The 19,667-nt window shown below is 38.3% G+C and overlaps 1 protein-coding gene across 12 annotated transcripts in view; it reads right to left on the bottom strand.

Moving 5' to 3' along the window:
* MCM8 (minichromosome maintenance 8 homologous recombination repair factor) overlaps nt 1-19,667 on the bottom strand; it is a 63,980-nt gene that overhangs the window by 42,890 nt on the left and 1,423 nt on the right. For 9 of the 12 annotated variants that reach the window (XR_011494572.1, XR_011494571.1, XR_011494570.1 and 6 more), the window contains exons 2-10: nt 17,986-18,147; nt 17,641-17,724; nt 15,754-15,836; nt 15,191-15,340; nt 13,363-13,466; nt 12,386-12,584; nt 8,424-8,509; nt 4,046-4,197; nt 3,599-3,794 (exon numbers count right to left, since the gene is read on the bottom strand). Coding sequence is in view for 8 of the 12 variants with exons in the window: in XM_070485585.1 (XP_070341686.1) it covers nt 3,599-3,794; nt 4,046-4,197; nt 8,424-8,509; nt 12,386-12,584; nt 13,363-13,466; nt 15,191-15,340; nt 15,754-15,836; nt 17,641-17,724; nt 17,986-18,142 (1,211 nt within the window). In the remaining 4 variants the exon portion in view is untranslated. The remainder of the gene's footprint in view (nt 1-3,598; nt 3,795-4,045; nt 4,198-8,423; nt 8,510-12,385; nt 12,585-13,362; nt 13,467-15,190; nt 15,341-15,753; nt 15,837-17,640; nt 17,725-17,985; nt 18,148-19,667) is intronic. The other 3 variants (XM_070485583.1, XM_070485590.1, XM_070485589.1) reach the window with 3 other exon arrangements.

Genomic DNA, 19,667 nt, shown 5'->3' with positions numbered 1-19,667 from the left:
ACAAACAAAAATGGACAGGGAGGAAGAGATACAATCAGGAGGAGACTAAGAATCATCACCCCTTTTAATTACGTAAACCCAGAAGTTGATGTCCTGCCACATCCCCTTGGCACTCATTGTTCAGCATGTTCCTGCATGATCACTGCTGGCTTCCTAGCAAGCACTGCACGTGTCTGCTGAATGGCTCTCTATGGCCACAGAAGCATCGTCAGCAGACAGGCTGGGCAGGCTGGAAGTGCTGGGGTGGCTAATATTCCCAGGAGCAGCCCCAAATCTAGACCCTTAGGTGGAAAAATACCGAGGTTAGTTCTACACAGTCTAGTGTCCCAGAGGCCTCAGAGGGATTAATCCCCGGATGCCAGTAGTAACCTGTTCATTAAGGCACCAGACACTGACTGCCATTCCTTCTCCATCTTACTTCACCATTCCCCTACCAGTATCTCTGGGAATCACCTCCCAAATATTGTACGCTTACCCCAATCACTGATCCTGAAGGAACCTCAACTAAAATATAACCTTCCACTGTCTTCTTCATTCTCCTTTCATGGTCCTTCATTTTTTGTTAATCTGGCAAGGGTCAACCCACTTTTTCTTAAAGGACCAGCAAGTAAACATTTTCAGTTTAATTGTCTTGCTCACAACTACTCAACTTGCGTGAAAGCAACCATCAACAATATGTAAATGATATGTAATATGTAAATGGAGCTGTGTTCTAATGAAACTTTATTTACAAAAACAGGCAGCCTGCCTAGTTTGCCAATCCCTGCAAGATTAACAAACGGAGGACCATGAGAAACTCTAGTTTTGATGCTGAAACCACAAACTTAGAACTAAAAGGTAAAAGCAAACTGTGGGAAGAAAACCAAGATTTTGGTACTAACTCATCTTCTACAAGTATGGCAGAAGAAGGAGCACTGCGAATGTTCATTTTTACTTATAACTGGTAAGAGGAACCAATCAAAGAGGTACTTTGATCCTCAACCCAGCTGCTCCTCAGCCCCTGCTCACAGACCTCACCACACCATCACCTATCACACTCCCACCCTAGCTCACAGCACCCTCTCTCACGGCAGGTTTGACGGTGATCTATTCACAGGAAGTCTCTGAGGGTATAAGGACAAAGAACTCCTGAGGAACTTATACTTTCCTCAGTCAGCTAATTGAAATATTACAGGCAGAGAGAAAAAGTGTCAAATTCTCCTGGAGCCCACAGCCTAGATAAACAGGAAAGCATGACAAGATCAATTTTTCTAATACAATGCATTTCAAAACCTCAGTTCTCTACCTCTCTTAGGTACAGCTAATATTTGGTCACTCTCGTTTCCCCTATTTCTTCAAAATTATCCCAAAAATTGTCAAAAAACTATCAAAATAACAGCACATTGTATTAATTATGTTAGCTACATTATAGAATATCAGTTAATCCTCAAAACAATCTTCTAAGGTAGGTATTATTATTTCCATTTTAAGATGATAAAAATGAAGGAGAAATTAAGTCCCCCAGATCACACTGGAAACGGCTAACGCAGGATTCCAACTTAGTCCTCAAAAAACCTCCTAACCACTAAAGCAAAAGTGCCTCTACTTTCATTCTTCTCTACTGCGTGGCAATAACATGGAAATAAAAGAATATTGATGTGGGGTCGGTGAGCCAAGGAGTCGAAAGAAAGATTTCTTGGACTCTCAAGGTCTAGCAGTAGTGCTCTTTTATTTAGAGAATAGTGTGAAATAGCATGGGGACAGGACCCACGGGCAGTCAGAGATGCTGCGTGGGGACAAGACCCACGGGCAGGAGGAGCTGCTGCTGCCACTGCCACTGCTGCTGGCAGGGAGACAGGACCCATGGGCAGCCAGAGCTGCTGTGTGGGGACAGGACCCATGGGCAGGAGAAGCTGGGGCTGCCACTGTTGCTGCTGCTGCAAACATGGGTAAAGAGTAAGGCTAAATTTAAGGCATAGTTATGTGAGTTATCTCTTTACAAGACAAAGGAAAGAATATGTAAAAAGAGTTGTTAAAATGGTATCAGTGCCGGTAGGGTCTGGTTATTGGGTGGTCCAATAACTTTTAGATAAGAATCAAACCGGATTAAGTAAATGGCAGAAGCCACCACTTAATTATTATCTTCAGCTAAAGACAAAGGAGAATGTTGGGGGGGGGGGGGGGTCAGTTACACGAGGTTACCAGACAGTAAACAACTTAAATCCTTGCCTTCCCCATTAAGAGTTTCCAGAGATAGGGTCATCCCACCTTCCTCCTGGTGCAGAGAGGGAGACACCCCCACAGATGGAGACTTCCTTCACAAATGCAAATGTCTCTTATCAAAGGGCAAGCAAATTCCAGTCCTCAGAGCCTCCTTCTCATCTGCAGTTTTAAAAGTAACCAGCCTAAAATAATCCTCATCATTATGAAATACTTATTCAACGTAAATGATTTCTAAGTGAATCTTCTCTGCTTTTCAAAAGTAAAAATCCTTTTGGTGGTGATTACTTTGTAGTATATACCGATGTCAAATTATAATGTTGTTTACCTGGAAGTTATTTAATGTTATATACGAATGTTACCACAATAAAATAAGAAAACTTAACAACCCACCTCCTACATATATACACACAACTAACTGAAATCACTTTGGAATTCACAGTCCCATTACTCTTCTGTTGAGTAACCAACTTCTTGTGGGACACAGTAAATATTGTTTAAACTAGAGATCAGCAAACTTTCCTGTAAAGGACCAGACAGTAAATATCTATGAGCCATTGGTTCTCTGTTGTCAGTACTCAACTCTCCTGTTGCAGGTCAAAAGCAGCCAGACACTACATAAATGAATGACTGTGGCTGTTGTGGGGGCCTGGAATTGGCCACCCCAAGATATGTCTCTTTGGTATGATGATTATTTAGGCCTGGTTACTGTGCAGACAGGAAAGCAACTGAAAAGTAGAACTTGCTTGCCCTTTGTTAGGAGACATTTACATTGTAAAGGAAATCTCCATCTGTAAAGGTGCCTCCCTCTCTGTGCCAGGAAGAATGGGGATGACCTTATCTCTAGAAACTCCTATCAATACAGAATGCAAGGACTTAAATCTGCATAATAATCTTATTCCTGTTTCTGGTAACCTCCTGTAACTGACTCCCCCCACCCCCAACATCCTCCTTTGTCTTTAGCTGGACATGATATTTAAGGTGGCAGCTTCAGCCATTTTGGCGAGTTGCTCAGCTTGCCTGAGCCTCTCCCATGTATACATCTTATAAAGCTTTGTTTAATTTTCTCCTGCTATTCTGTCTCATGTGAATTTAATTCGTTCTCCAGCCAGAGAGGGTAGAGGAAATGTCTTCCTCCCCTACACTGTGTTCCAATAAAAGTTTATCTACAAACACTGAAATCTGAATTTCATATAATTTTGTGGGTCATGAAATAGTCCTCTTTTGATTTTTTTCAGCTACTAAAAACTGTCAAAACCATTCTTAGCTCATGGGTGGTGAGCTGGATTTGGCCCATGAATAATAGTTTGCAACCATTTTGACTAGTTTTTTGTTACTAAGCCAAGAGCACCCCCAACATGCACGTTTGTAATAAAACTTCAGATAACCTCACACATACTTGACAATGAGTTTAAACAGGTGTTCTTCAGCTTGAATCTCTTGGATGGCATAAAGGTCTTTAAGTGAGAACTCCATCATTGTTGCGTGCTTACACCCATCCTGGGAAGCCTTTGTTTTCTGTCCTTTGCTATTGCTAACAGAATTTGCTTCAATGTACAACAGGAACATGCATTTGTCATTCTTATTTCGAGAACCTGTAAATTTCAAAGCACAAAATAACAAATAATTGGTACTTTCATTTTCCCTACAAAGATTCAAGTAGAATGTAAAAGAAAGGCACAGTGAGCTACAAATAAACATTTATTTTAGAGGAAAAGTTTCACCTTATGTAAAAACAAGGAATTCCCTAAATTAGTAGAGATTCAGCAGTATCATAAAAAGAGAAAAGACAGATGCTGACAAATTACTGAGGGACAATCAAAATGAGGAAAGAGTTATACCAAACCTTCTTCAGCGTTTGAGACTTTGACAACTCCAGTAATAGTCACTGTGTCTCCCGGGACACAGCTATCCACCAGATCATGAACAAGCTCACATTCTATCGTCCGTGGAATCCGACCTGCTTCTCGCTGATCGTCAGACATCAGCTCCTGGATCCTAAAGGGTTAAATCATTTTCAGTCAGTACATCTAATGACTTTGGGTTATTTTTTCAACATATTATTCAGGGTCCACACGGTGCTGAGCTAGATAAAGAGCAGATAAGGGGAAAAAAAAAGTTCAATGGTGTATCTAAAATTACTTCAGGAGTTTCCAATTAAGGATGGCAGGATGAGTGCCTGCATTTGCCTACCCTCCCTCCAAAATGTCCACCAAATGACAGCTGCTAAATGAGTGAAGGGAAGTTTGGGGGCATGCAGAGGTGTCATCAACAAATGAGATATTAATGAAATTTTAGAAAACAGCAAATGGGCAAGTATTGATAGATAAAACAAAATGAAGTCCAGAATACACACAGGAAAAAGTTACAAGGGTACAAGACAAGTGGGAGCCAATGTTCTTAGCAGACTGCTAGACACATTTCTAAGCTGGAACTGTCAGGAATGGAGAGTGGAAGTGGATAGCTAAAAGAAAACAGGTTAATCAACTGAAAGATAAGCCACAGAGAGCTGTTCAGAATTTTCCTGGAAGGTGGGTGGACAGGTGGGTAGGGGAGGAATGACGGCATTCCAGCAAAGGCATTAGGCTTTACCATCTGGCAAAAACCAGGGCATTGTTCTGAGGAAAGGGACCATCCTCTCTGTGAGGGGAGCTAAGGCGTCCAGTGAGGATACTAGAGCTCGAGAATAAAGCCCCCTCCTCATTCTGGCATCTGAGGAGCTTAACTAGAATTCAAAACACATTCAGAAAGCAAAACTTGATGGTCAAAACCCTACCTTCTTATCTAGGTGTGAGGAAAAACTCTTACATACAAAATAGCAAAGGATATCTATCCTACCTACTCCAAATAATTTCTCATTCTTCATCGGATATTTGAGAATGAAATGGCAATAATTCAGGAAGGAGATGAGCATTAAAAACGAAACACTGCCTTTGAGTTTTTGAGAAAACGTTATCATCATAAAACAAGAATAGCTACTAAAAAAGGAACCATTGGAAAACAAGTGTAAGATCAGGAAAATTAAAAATACGTACATAAAAATCAAACATTTATAGAAGGATACAAGAAAAAGCCAAAGAAATTGAGAAAACAGCACAAAGAAAACAAAAGTGAGGGAAAAGTGAAAAGACAGATGAACAATCCAATGAATGCCTCCGATAGGAAGCCCAAAGAGAGAAAACAGATATTCTACAGTTGAAGACAACTCTAGAAGAAAAGGACCAATCAGTGTCAAGCAGGATGAAGACACAATTAGATGGGCTCTGACTGTTTCAGGACACTATGGACAAAAAGATTACAAAGAATGGGAAAAGTGACAAAATTACAGTCCAAATATGAAACACACTAAAATATAAGATAATTCAGTGGAGTATAAGAAAAGATAATCCATTTTGATTTGGTGCTTAGATCATTTTCCTTTGAGGGGCAAAAAACAACCCAGTGACATAAATTATATTTCCTTTTCTTGGCATGTGATCACCTTATATGACTCTGTTGAACAATATTTACATTATCATAAAAATATAAATGCTATTGTTTTTGTTAGACAAGACCTATAAATAAAACACGGAAGACAATTATAACTAGAAAACAGAAGGTAAACCTTGACCATTTAAAAGCAACATGATAGCTGAGAAAAGTCTAGAGGTGGAAGGGGGAGAAGTGAAAGCAAGTACATCCCTAATGCTCAACTCACAGATTGGATGAGTAAAGCGAACGAACAAAGAGATGTAAGAATGTTACCTAAAATTATGTATAAGGCAAGCCAGCCCTGATGGCCTAGTGGTTAAAGTTTGGCACACTCCGCTTTGCCTGCCCAGGTTCTGTTCGCCGGCACAGAACCACACTACTTGTCTGTCAGTAGCTAGGCTGTGGCGGCAGATCACATCGAAGAACTAGGACTTACAACTAGAATATACAACTATGTACTGGGGCTTTGGGGAGGGGGAAAAAAAAAGAGGAAGATTGGCAACAGATGTTAGGTCAGGGCCACTCTTTCCCAGCAAAAAAAAGAGAGAGACAGAGAGACAAATTATGCATAAGGCAACAAGAAGTTGTGGGAACTGTGGCCCTCTATACTGACTGAGTTTTTAAAAACATTATCTGTATTATTTTAAAACTTTTTAATCTAATCACTTAAATAATGAACATAAGTATAATGATTGAACATTAAAATAACAACTTTGGAATACATTCATCACACATCTGGATTAGCCTCCCAATTCTTTTCAGGTCGTGGCCAGGCACTAGCATCACCTAACCTGCACTACTTCAAACGCTGTTTCATGGTTACCTGCCACCATCGTCCTCAACGCACATTCAAACACTGATGGACCACAATGAGAAGTCTCAGAATGACACACGTCAAGATCGTCTTGCTTTAAAAAATTAGATTTTTAGACTTTTCTCATTTAACATGTATTTCTCTGTGTCACCTTTAGAAAATTATAAAAACACAGATAAACAGAAAGAAAAAATAACAATTACTCTAATTTCATTTCCCAGAGAATACACTCTCAACATGTTTTTGTATTTCTTGCCAGTAGTCTTTTTCTTTTTTTTAAACAAACTTAAAGTCAGCACTGTATACTAGATAACATTCTATGACCTGCTTTATCACTAAATACACTGTAAACATTTTTTGCTGTCACTTCAAAATGCTGTCCTGCAATATCTTATTTAGTGGCTATACAATAATCCGCTGTACCATCCTCCTTATAATATTTTCTTCAGATGTTCAGGCTGTTCCCAATATTTTGCCATCAGCACTGGGAAAGCACACTTTCAGCAAGCTATTTCTGCACATATCATGACTGTTTTCATCAAATGAACTCCTAGAGCTGGGACTGCTGCAACTCTAAGGCTTTTGATAGACACTGTAAGGCTGTCACCTTGTGCATCCAAATGCTCCAATGCACTAGTTGAGAAACAATAATGTAATTCCTCATAGCCATCCCAAGTTAAGCCTTAGGAAAAAAAGATATTGAATTTACTATATGTGACAGGAAGGAGACCTTTCTTCTAGAGCAAAAAGTCATTTTATATATCTACATATTGATAGAATAAAACAGCTATGTAAACTAATCATGCATGAACAAAGTTTTACTATAACTTACTCATTTAAAATGAACTTGAGCAATATCTTACTTTTAAAGATTCAAGATGGCCTCCCTTTCTCAATCATCTACCCCTAAGTTTGATTTTCTAATATTAGGAGACCATCATTCAAATCCAATTAAAATATTTAAACCTATTTCCTTGTCTGTTGTTTTTACATGAAAGCAAAGAGATTTTGTTCCAATAATTAAATTACCCTGGATCTTCTCTGCATCTATCCTATTGTGAACATTACAGCACTTCTGAGGCCCTCATCACCTCCTTCAGTGGTGAAAGTCCTTACAGATGTGGCCTGGAAACCAGGCTCCCCCACTCATAGGGCACATAATGACACTTAGGAGTCTTAAACACTTCTTTTATAAAATGGAGTGTTTGTAAAGATCTTAGCATAGTGCACAGTCAATTATTATCTATGTTGATCTTGGTTTTTACAGGGCAAAGGAGGAGAAGATAGGACAGGGCTTGGTAGCAATCTACCTCACTTCTTCCCTAGGTTTTTAGTTTTTTAAGACCATCTCCTATTTCAGCCAGGTTTCCTGGATAGCACTCTGACTTCAAAACTAGCCATTATTTTATATTTAGGGATGAGTTACAAGACTACAGCCAGAAAAAATGGAATAAATTGTTGGATTAAAAAGACATACACACTGAAAACTATCTGACTTGCAAAAATACAGCCTTTTTTTTAAACACCTATAGTAAAATGCCTCATGGATAGTGAGAACATGAAACGAAACATGCCCATTTCTAAGGGATTCCTTATTTTAAAACTTTGAAACAACATTATTTCAATCACAGCTCATAATGGAACGAATCACGCAGTTTTGCTTATGGTCTACACCCAGTTCAATGACTCACATAAAAAAACTATTTCTCAGGAGCAAAAGGACATAATACTTGCACACTAAATCCTTCCTGGAATCTGATTAAAACAAATTTCACATAAAAACAATTATTTCAACACATAAACTCAATCAAACGTTTTATTATACACTTTGTCACTGTCTACAGGTAAGAATCACAGTATAACACAGGAATATTATAGATTTACTCGGCAGTAAGAGGGATCTAAAACCTGCCTTTTATTTAATAGTCTGATTGCTTACTTGATTGACTGCCAGTCCATCGTAACTGTGAGAGGAGAGCTACGGAGAGCAGTAAATGACTTCCCTCGACATACAGGCACAGGACACTGCAACAAGATTAATTCACATTCAGATTTTGATAAACTACAATCACATCTCAGGAAAATTCCAGTTAAAATGCTTCATTTAATATTGTTTCCAAAGTTTGTCTCACAATGGTATTAAAGAAAAATGCACTAAGAGCTGCGATGACTTTCTACTTCCTTCTGCATCACAGCTTTTGAGGCACTTTCTCAGCTGGTCCCACTTGATTACTGCTCTTTCTACTGTGGGTATGAAAGGCTCCTCACTCACCTCTCACACCAAACACTTGTTTCTTCCTTTGCGCCCATGCTGCCTTCCAATCCTTGAATGCCCCCTCGCATCCAGTCCCACATACGCAGCCCAAATCCTCTCCTTTTCAAAAGGCTTTCCTAGGTCTTTTCTAATCTCCAGCTCTCCTATCTAGCCTCCTTTCGCACTGTTTGTATAGTATAATATCTATTGTACCACAGGCAATTTTCACCATATAAGTAAATTGCGTTCAAGTTGTTGTAAGTCACTTGTTTGCTGTTCGGACCTCGAGATGCATTTATCAATTCGGAGATTGTGGCAGACTGTATTTTCCAAATATGGTTGCGACAATATCTCCCCATGAGCTTTTCTAGAAACTTGCCTCTCCCCCATCAAGAGACAGAGTCTAATTTCCCCCTCCTGGAATCTGGAGAGGCTGTGACTCACTTTGTAACCAACAGAAGGTGACAGAAGTGATGCTGCTTGACTTCTGCGGTTAGCTCAAAAGAGGCAAAGCCATTTCTGCCTGTCAGCTGGACCTGTCTCTTGACTATCAGCAGCAATGTGAGGAGACCAAGTGTCCTCAGCCGTCACACTGTGTATGAGAAGTCAAAACCAGCACACACAGAAAGACCACATGAAGGAGAGATGCCTGGCCAGCCCCAGTCACTCCAGCCCCTTGCTGTTCCAGCTCTAGCCACAACTGACTACAACTCTCTAAGAGACTTACAGCAAGAACTACCCAGCCAAGCAGTTCTCCTGAACTCCTGACCCACAGAAACCAGGAGAAGTAAGAAAATGATTGTTATTTTGAGCCACTAAGTTTTAGTGTGAGTTGTTATGCAACAGTAGTGACTGGAACAGAGATCACCTGGAACAAGCATCTTTCTGATCACTTCAATTCACTGAAGTGCAGAGCCACGCAGAATCTCTTCACACTATCATTCATCTTACAAGTCTGCATTACTACCCACTGTATTGTAGGTGGAGAAATACCTTGACCAAATGCTATTTACAGAAAATATCCAACTTAATCAGGATTTAAATTCTGGCCTCTACGCTAAAGGCAGTGCCTGAACTGTAAGCCCAGACAAATAGGAGATAACACTCATTTATCAACACCACTGATTATTCAGAACCAAGAGCTGAATTTAACACACCTTGTTTTTCCGGTAAGAGATGGAAGCCTTAGGAATTTTGATTTCAGTAAAAATTTAATAAATGTTAAATTTATTAAAGTTCAAGGATGAGATAGGCAACTCTGGAAAAGAAGAACAGATATTGCAAGTCTCCCGCCTTATCAAAAGTTTTAATAAGACCAATGTAAACAAAATTCCATAGAGCAGAGACAGGACCAGTGAAATGAAACAGACTCACACGTCTACAGGAGCACAGTGTATTACAGAGGAAACATTATACGTCAGTAGGAATAGAGGGCTTCATTAATAAATGGTGACAACTGGTTCTTCACCTAAAAGAAAAAAATTAGATCCCTAGCTTTATGCCATTCACAAAATTAAATTCCAGATGGACAAAAGATCTACGTACAGAAAACAAAACTTAAAAGTATTAGAAGAAAATGTAAGAAATGTGTATAATGCTCAAGTGAGGAATGCCTTCTTAAGCAGAACATAAAATGTACAAGTCATCAGGGAAAAGACTGATTAATTTAACCATCTCAAAACATAAAACTATACAACAAAAAATACACCACAAAGTTAAAAGACAAACCAAAGACTGAGCAAAGATATCTGTAATGAATATAACCAATGATTAGCATCTAGAACACATAAAGAACTCTCAGTAGGATAAACATAAAAGTGAACAGAAGATATAAACAGAAAATTCAATAAGGAAACTGAATGGCCAATAAAGATGTGAAAAGATGCTCAACCATAACAGAAATCAAAGAAGTTCATATTAAAGATGAAATACCAATTTATACCCATCAGACTGGCAAAAATTGAAAAGTCTAACCACACCAAGTGTTAATGAAAATATAGGGAAATGGTAATTGCTTAATACTACCAGTAGGGGTGTAAAGTGGGGACCAATACTCTGGGAAGTTATTTGGCTACATCTAATAAAGTTAAAAATAAGCATATCCTATAACTGAGAAATTCCTTTGCTGAGGAGACATACAAGAACGCTCTCTGCAGCATCATTTCTAATTGTAAAAAACTGGAAACAACACAAACATCCACCAGGAGAATGGATAAATAGTGGCTATTCATTTAACAGAATACTCCACAACAGTAAAAATGAAAGAATTACATATGTATCAAGATAGGTAGACTCCCAAATAACCAAGTGAAAAAACAGTTGCAGAATGTTACATTCAGTATACCCTTATGTAAATACACACAACAAAACAAGCCTTACATATATAGGCAAGTACGAAAACGTGCACTTGAAGCATACATACCAATTTCAGAATAACAGCTGCCTCTAGGATGGAACAAAGTGAATGGAACCAGGGCGGGGAACAGAGTGACTTCAACTTTAATTATCATACTTAATATTTTTTGTTAAAAGAAGCTAAAATCACAAAATATTAATATTCACTAACTTATAATGGTGGGTATACAGATGTTAGCTATTCTCTACACTTTTCTATGGTTTTAAAATCTATAGTTTAAAAAAAGTTACTAAAGAAAAAAGGAACATATCACTTTCAAACAGCAGAATAAAGAAAACGTGATGTCTGTTCCTATTAAGCCAAAATATAAATATGAATGGAAAGGATCTACATTAACTTCAGGATAATGATCGTTCTTGGGAATGGTACAAACAAGGGGTATATCAGAATTGCTTTATATCTTTAAAAATATATCTAGAGCTGGAAAAATGTAAATTTTGGGAGGTGGGTAGAGGAATGTTTTCTTTCTTTCTTTCTTTTCTGTTCTGTTGTTACGTGCCGTCAAGTCGGCTCCAACTCCTGGTGACCCTATGAATGAATGCTGTCCACAATGTCCTGTCCTCAACAGCCCTACTCAGCTCCTGCAGACTCAGGCCTATGGCTTCCTTTATGGAGTCAATCCATCTCACATTTGGTCTTCCTCTTTTCCTGCTGCCTTCTACTTTTCCCAGCATTATTGTCTTTTCCAAAGAATCCTTCCTTCTCATGATCTGCCCAAAGTAGGACAGTCTCAGATTTATCATTTTTGCCTGCAGCACTAGGTCAAGCTTAATTTGCTCTAGAACCCATTTGTTCGTCTTTCTGATAGTCCGGGACATCCACAGATCTCTCCTCCAACACATATTTCAAATGAATCAATTTTTTTCCTGTCAGCCTTCATTGTTCAGTTTTCGCACTCGTACATAGTAATTGGGAATACAAGGGGCTGGATAATCTTGGCCTTAGTTTCTAATGACATTTCCTTACACTTGATGATCTTCCCTAATTCTTTCATTGCTGCCCTTCCAAGTCACAGTCTTCTCTTGATTTCCCGGCTGCAGTCTCCGTTTAAATTGATAACTGAACCAAGGTAAACAAAATCTTTAACAATTTCAACATCACAATTTAAAAACTGAAAATAAAAAATAAAAATAAGCCCTATGTTCAGAAACATGGGGAAATGCTTTCTGTAAAATGATTTGCCTTCTTTACCAAGGTAAATAAAGAAGTAGTTAAAGAACACGATTGTCACCTTTGTGGGAAGATTATATTTCCCATCTGGAAGAGACAAACTCTGAATTTCTCCACATGCACCACAAAGAAAAGCCATCTTGGTGCAAAGAGGCTTTATATTACTGACGCGGACCACTGTCCCTCTCAAAGCAATGTATTTGCCATAGTAATTTGCTCGGACATTTTTGAGTTGTGTCAAGGGCTCATAGTTGTAAACCCTAAAAACAAAAAGAGGAACATATTTATCTATGAATTTAAAGTGAACAGAAAGTTGAGGTTGTCTGTATTTTCACAAGTTCCTTTTAGGAGCAACTATGGGATTCTCAAACCACATTATCCCTATACATCAGAAATTTCACAAGAATTAAATCATTCTTAAAAATAAAAAAATGCTAAATCTTCCCTTTTCTTCTTGTACCATTGGCTGTTCTCTAAGGAAAAAGGAAAAAAACAATGCCAAAAAGAATGTCTACAGATTCAGCAACTTTTGAGTTTCTTCTTATTCAAGAACTGTTAGGGAATGTCTTCTATGAATTCTAGAAAGGAAAAACAAAACCCTGGTGATCAGCTACCTCTTCTAATGAGAATTTAAAATCTTAAAATACAATAAAGATGGATTAAAGAAAAACAAAATTCCATTTGCTCTCTGCGTCTAGTAGAAACCTAGTAATTTTAACAAAATATAATCACACCACTTAGTGTATTACACAGATTATTAAATTTAAACAGCAGAGCCTTGATAAGTACACATCCAAAATCAACATTTAGAAAAGCATGCAGGTTGGGAAATCAACTTACTTGGGCAGAAAAGGTTTATTTCCGTCATGATCTTCAAGAATTCTCAGTGGGTTCACTTGGGTGTGACGACCAATGAGATAGCAAAGAAATCATACCCTTTTTACTGATTTCTTTGGCTTTATAATACAAGGTTATCATTCTTAAACAGTCTCCAATGCCTGATTCTAAATAATACTTTAATACCAGCAAATTCCTCACCTTGCGTGAATATGTGGCACATTTACCATTGTTTCCCCATCTCTAGACAATCCTTCTTGAGCTTGTAGTTCAGCTGCGTGTCTTTCAAGGTCCTTAGTTAATACCTAAACATTTACTCAAAAGTTGGAAAACAAATATCTTCTTGAAGCAGAAGTCTTTTATAGAGAATATGAAGCTTATGAGTATAAACAGCTCAGAACAGAATATTAACAGAACTCTAACAGCCCTTTAAAACTCTGATATTTAATTATGACTATTTATTTTATAGTGGATTATGTTTTATCAGGGATTTTGTTGTCCCTGGATTGGAAAACTCCAGCATTGGCCTGCTACGTTCTGTTCCAACTAAACCTAATATTAAAAGTCTGTATAGCAGCCTCCAAAGTTATTACCTACTGGATGGGTTCTGGTGAAAAATATCTTCTACCTCTTTACATTTACTGCTTAAGATAAGGACAATTAAGATGACTTTTGAAATATCCAATATTCACTCCCTTGGCATTTGACATTAAATATTTAATATCTACGTGTGTACAAAGCAGTATGCTGACAACCTGAGAGAAAATGAGATGCACGTACATAGCTATAATTGTCATACGGACCATAAAGATTTACAGACGAAATACTATTTTGAAAAGGGATCATGAGAAAGGTTTCACAGTGAGACAATTGAGTTAGGTCCAAAAGACTTGGACATGCAACACAAGGGGCATTCTGTGCTGAATGGACAGCATGTGTGAGAGGTAGGAGTATTGAGAGAATCCTGAAGAGAGCTCAGTTTAGCTGCATGGCAGTGAACGAGGGCGAGCAGTGGGGAGAGGAAGTTGAACTGGACCATGGAAGGCCTTCAACCCTTCATAAAGGGTTTGGATTTCATTTGGCAGTAAAGAGTCACCACAGTTTTCAAAGACAGATCATGTTTTATCATGTATAGCAACAATTTAGGAAAGGTAATGAAGGCTTAAGACAGAGACAGTAAGGATGGAAAAGAGGTGGGCATTTTAGAAATAGAATTGAAAAGATGTGGTGACTTGGAGAAGAAGAACTGATGATCGAGATGAGTCTGAAGACAACAGCCAAGGTTCCAGTCTCAGGTTACTAGCAGTGTACACATCTTCGTGATGAACTCTTTCTTGTGCCTGCATCCCCTACCTCCCTGCTCTAGGTCCAATCCTCAGTGCCCCTTTTTAAGACCCACTGTAAACTCCACCTCTACCAAGTCTCCCTGTGAGCTTTCCCCACTCCTCCCCAACAGCTGAGGGTCTTATCTTCATTACTGAACATACCTAGCACCTTATCTGTGCCTGTCCTGAGATTTACTACTCTTTACCTTGAAGCATATCTGTCTGCCAGCCTAGAAAATGCTTTCACATATGACATGTCATCTGACCCTGAGAAAAACTCAGGCAGGCACAATACATACTGTTATTTTCAATCTATATATGGGAACATTCACAGAGATTAAGTGACTTGCCTCATGCCACAGAACTTAGATCTGAGGTTGATCTTTCTATTCCAAGTTCATAACTGATAACTTCATGATTCTGTCTTATCTCTCCTATGAGATTGTATAACTCCGTGAAAACAAGGTTTAATTTCTGCACAATCTTTCATAAGACTAAACTAATTCAAATAAATTAGAAATAAATGTTATATTTAGATAAGCTGTTGTATGTAGAATGAACAGTATCTTTTAGGACAGGATTGCAACCTTTCAGTTCTAGTCAACAATTTTTGGTAAAAACTAAGTATCTTTTAGAGACTGTACTGTTACTGTGAAATCTTCCTTGAAAATTTTGACAAAAGTCTGCACAAAATAAATATTTACCTGATGTATTGCCAGACCCATGCAAGCCAAGGTTTTCTCAGGTGTATCCCTTAATTCATTTGCTATATTTGGTATCAATTTAGCCATTTCGTCGTCTTTTGTCAGTTCTTTAAAATCCACCAAAATACTTCCCTTTCTTTCGATTTCATCCTATAAAATATTAAGGCGTGAAAACAATGATTGCTTTTTCAGAGTCAACTATCACAACTGAGCATTCAGTTACACACTTTGAGAAAGCATGTTTATGTGGTGATAATAAGTAATCTAAGTTTTGTGCCAACCACAGTTCTAATATTTAAAATATATTAACTTATTTATGCCTCTTAACAACCCTTTGTGGTAGGTTAATACTATTATTGCCAACTGAAAGATGAGAAAACCGAGGCACAAAGAAGGTATGTAATTCACCAAAGTTCACCCTGCAGCTAAGGGCAGAGCTGGGATCTGGACCAAAGCAGTCTGGCTCCAGTGTCTATGATCACAATCACTAGCACCTCAAATACATCGTTCAATGAGGCAACATACAAAGGTGGACAAGTAGCTTTCTTGTACGGGAATCTTACCTTATCATACAAATCAATATGTCTTGCGAAAAACTTTTCAAACGCTTGAATCTTCTCAATAAAAGGAGAGCTATCACTGTAAACTAGTGCAACAAACATGGCATTAGCACTAATAATCACACACGTACAAGCATATTTTTCATAAGACAGAAGAAACACTATATATATGATAGGTGACTTTTTCCAATGCTTTGCATTCTAATTTCATTCAGCTAAGAATTGGTATAAAATGTGTACTTAAGATTCTAAAACAAATTTAGGTCTGCATAATCTGAAATGCAGACAGGAAGTGTCTCTAAAAGCATCAATATCTGGAAATCTCTGTACTGCACCTCTGACACCTAATAGGACCTATTAGTTCAAACAGCTTACATGATAAGCTTAAACCAAAAATTATAATAAAGCCAAAGCTAGACACAAACTAAATTCTTACTCTGAAACAGAGCTGAAGACAGTCTTTGCAACTGCAGTAAATTCTACTAGTCCAAATTGCCACTTGTCAAATCCCTTTCTGAGATCCAGGGAAAGACAGCCCAACACTTGAGTCTGGTCTTTAAATTGTAAAGCTATCTTTTACACTCGAAAGTTCTACATGTTTGAATTGCTCTCCCACAGAGAAACAGTACAATGAAGTAGTTGGGAAGTACAACGAAGTAGCTAAGGCACCTCCTGAACTGCATTTTTAGGACCAGTCCAAAGCTCACTTCTAGTGTTCTGAGCTAAATGCTAGGGAAATATTGTGGATGCTGGTGGCTAATGCATTCTAAAGCAACAAAAGACACGTCACCTATGAAACATATCTGTCTATATATCAGAAAAAAAAAACAGACTCTCAATATAGAAAATATTTGTAAAGCACTTTATTCATTTACAAAATGCATACTGAGTGTGTGATACGGGGCAAGATCTTTGCCCTCAAGCAGTGCACAGTCTAGTGGGGAAAAAAACACAGATATATAGATATATCCCATCTCTCATAAAAGACGTAACAAGCATATAGATACTATAAGAGCACAGAAAAAACAAGTCTCCGAACCTATATAGACAGAGGTATGATGTTAGCTGTGTTCCTGATTACAAAAGGGAGATTCCTTAACTGTTTCCTACACAAAGCTGTGCTGGTTATTGTCTCTCAGTTCCAGGCCCACCCTTCTATTCTCTGCTCTATGATCCTATGGTCAAGATCTGGACACTGCATTTCCCAGACTCCCTTGAGGCTCTACCAATTGGAAGCACTTTAGAGAATGGAAGGTGGCAGAAAAAAGAAAGGAATTTATTGTTTTCAATGCATTTTAGTATCTCTCCAGCTGCAGAGGATAACAGTCCTGGCCTCCAGCTATAAGCACCAACCGTGCCACCCTCCTACCAGAGTTACCAGCAACAACCAGCTTAATCTGCCTCAGAGGTCTCAGCAGAGCTCTCAAGGGCACCCTTCAGAGGTCCAAGCACAGCACCGTAGGGTGCCCCTTAGAAGTCAAAGCAGCAGCTAGGCTGTGGGCCCTCCTTTGAATTCCTAGGCTCTGGTAACCTCAGAACGTCTTAACTTTTGTTCCCTCAGTCATAAAAGTAGTTTGCTGTGCCCGAAGTTACTATCATCTACCATAAATGTTCCCATTTAGCTCTTTTGGTCTTCCATCTGCACATCAAATTCCCTATATTAAATTTCCTTTTTGAAATACCTAGTGTGGTTTCTGTTTTCCTAACTGATACAAAACCTAAAAATAATGCTCTTGAAAGATACACACAATTTAATTGTTTAGATGACCTAAGACTAAAGAAGGGAGTATACTTCAGTAAACTAAATGAATTATAGTAGCATGAGATATAGCATCCAAAGACAAGTTAAGGAAATACAATTTATGGCACTTTTTGCACTTTTAACTCTACCTTCAGAGAAATAAAGCTTCCAGCCTCTATACGGTATGAACTGATCCAATGTTGATTGTAGTAGCAAAGACTGTGAAGTTTGTTCTGAAAAAAACAGAATACTAGGTTTGTAGAAACAGAGCAAATTTTTTCCAATTTGCTTCTCCTTTCAACAATGAGAAGCTGACATGATACTAACAATATCTAAATTACAAGTTTTAGTGTGAATTTTGGATATTAACATTCAAATACTACGTTAAGGAGTAACATAAAATAAAAGACAGGCTGAAGTATGAGGTAAACTGCTATGTTTGATAGGCATGATAGATTCTTTCATGAAGGAAAAAAACCTGAACAATCCTTGACCTTTCCTACCAGAAGGATGTTTTCCTGTGGCTTTACTCAGGTCAGTTCTGTGTTCTCTTTCTCTCCATTTTCCTGAGAAGCTCCCACCACCTCTTCCTCTTTTCCAGCTTTGAAATCGTCCTCGTCCAAATCCTCTGCCTCTATACTCTCCACTCATGTCTTCTAAAAGATAGAGATTAGAAAAGTCTTCATGAAAATTATAGGGGAAAAAGTATTTCTAAAAATGTAGTCCCCCGTTAACCGCGGTTTCGGTTACCCACAGTCAACCTCGGTCCAGAAGCAGATGGTCCTCCTTGCGACATATCATCGGCAGGTCAACAGTAGCCTAATGCTACCTCACAAGGCCTACATCATCCACCTCACTTCATCTCATCATGTAGGCACTTCATCATCTCACATCATCACAAGAAGATGAGTACAGTACAATAAGATATTTCGAGAGAGAGAGGGACCACATTCACCTAACTTTTATTACTGGATATTGTTGTAACTGTTCTATTTTATTATTAGTTATCGTTGTTAATCTTTTACTGTCCCTAATTTATAAATTAAACTTTCTCATAGGTCTGTATAGGAAAAAACATAGTATATATAGAGTTTGGTACTATTCATGGTTTCAGGCACCCACTGGGGGTCTTGGAACATATCTCCCTTGGATAAGGGGTGACGTGTATTACCAGAGAAAATAGCAAAAATTAATATATTCTAGTGTGAGACTAGCAAACAGGCATGCAACGCTGTACATGGTATAAGCTTCCTTTACTCTTCCAATTTGCAGTTACTCTTCTAATCCCCATCTCTTTTTAACGCATCCCACAGATGTTTAACCAAGTACACTGGATGCTCATGGGATAAAAAATAAGAAAAGGTACAGTACTTATTTTCAAGGAACTTCCACAATAGAAATTGAAAATAAGACAAGTAATTACTTCTATGATAACTTGCTGGCAACGTTTTGAGACTTATCTTAGGGCAGCACCGGCTGAACATAATCCTGACCCGTGAGACACCAGGAATACATCATCATAGCTCTTTATATACAGTCAATCCTGCAGTGTCACACCCACTTTTATCAGAGATACATGGAAATTCTCACATAGGCATCTAAGGTGGACCGTTTTGGGGAAACACAGGAATGGGACAGGGTACACATCTGTTTCAACTTTTCTTTCTTTCTCTGTAGGGCCAAAATTAGAAAGAAGTTAATTTTCCAGTAGATTTACAACTGTCTTAAAAAGACAAGGGAAGAAAGATCATTTCTAGGTGAATACTGATTAGATGGATTATTTTCAGTTTCCAGACAAATCTGTTGAAATGCAGTAAAGTTTTTTTGAAAGTATATCCATGTTAATATAATCTTTTTTTGTTAATTAGCTCTTCACGTTTTTTTAATTTCGTACCTATCAAGACACTCATTTATTTTTTTAAGATTTTATTTTTCCTTTTTCTCTCAAAGCCCCCAGAGACATAGTTGTGTATTTTTAGTTGTGGGTCCTCCTAGTTGTGGCATGTGGGACGCCACCTCAGCATGGCTTGATGAGCAGTGCCATGTCCACGCCCAGGATTCCAGCTGGCGAACCTGGGCCACCAAAGCAGAGCACACGAACTTAACCACTCAGCCACGGGCCAGCCCCAAGATACTCATTTTTATTAAACTCAATGCCATAAAGATAGTTCCTGGT

Source organism: Equus asinus, chromosome 15 (assembly GCF_041296235.1).
Source record: "Equus asinus isolate D_3611 breed Donkey chromosome 15, EquAss-T2T_v2, whole genome shotgun sequence".
Lineage (NCBI taxonomy): Eukaryota > Metazoa > Chordata > Mammalia > Perissodactyla > Equidae > Equus > Equus asinus.
The sequence above is the reverse complement of the archived record's forward strand: the minus strand, read 5'-3'. Positions and strand labels throughout refer to the sequence as shown.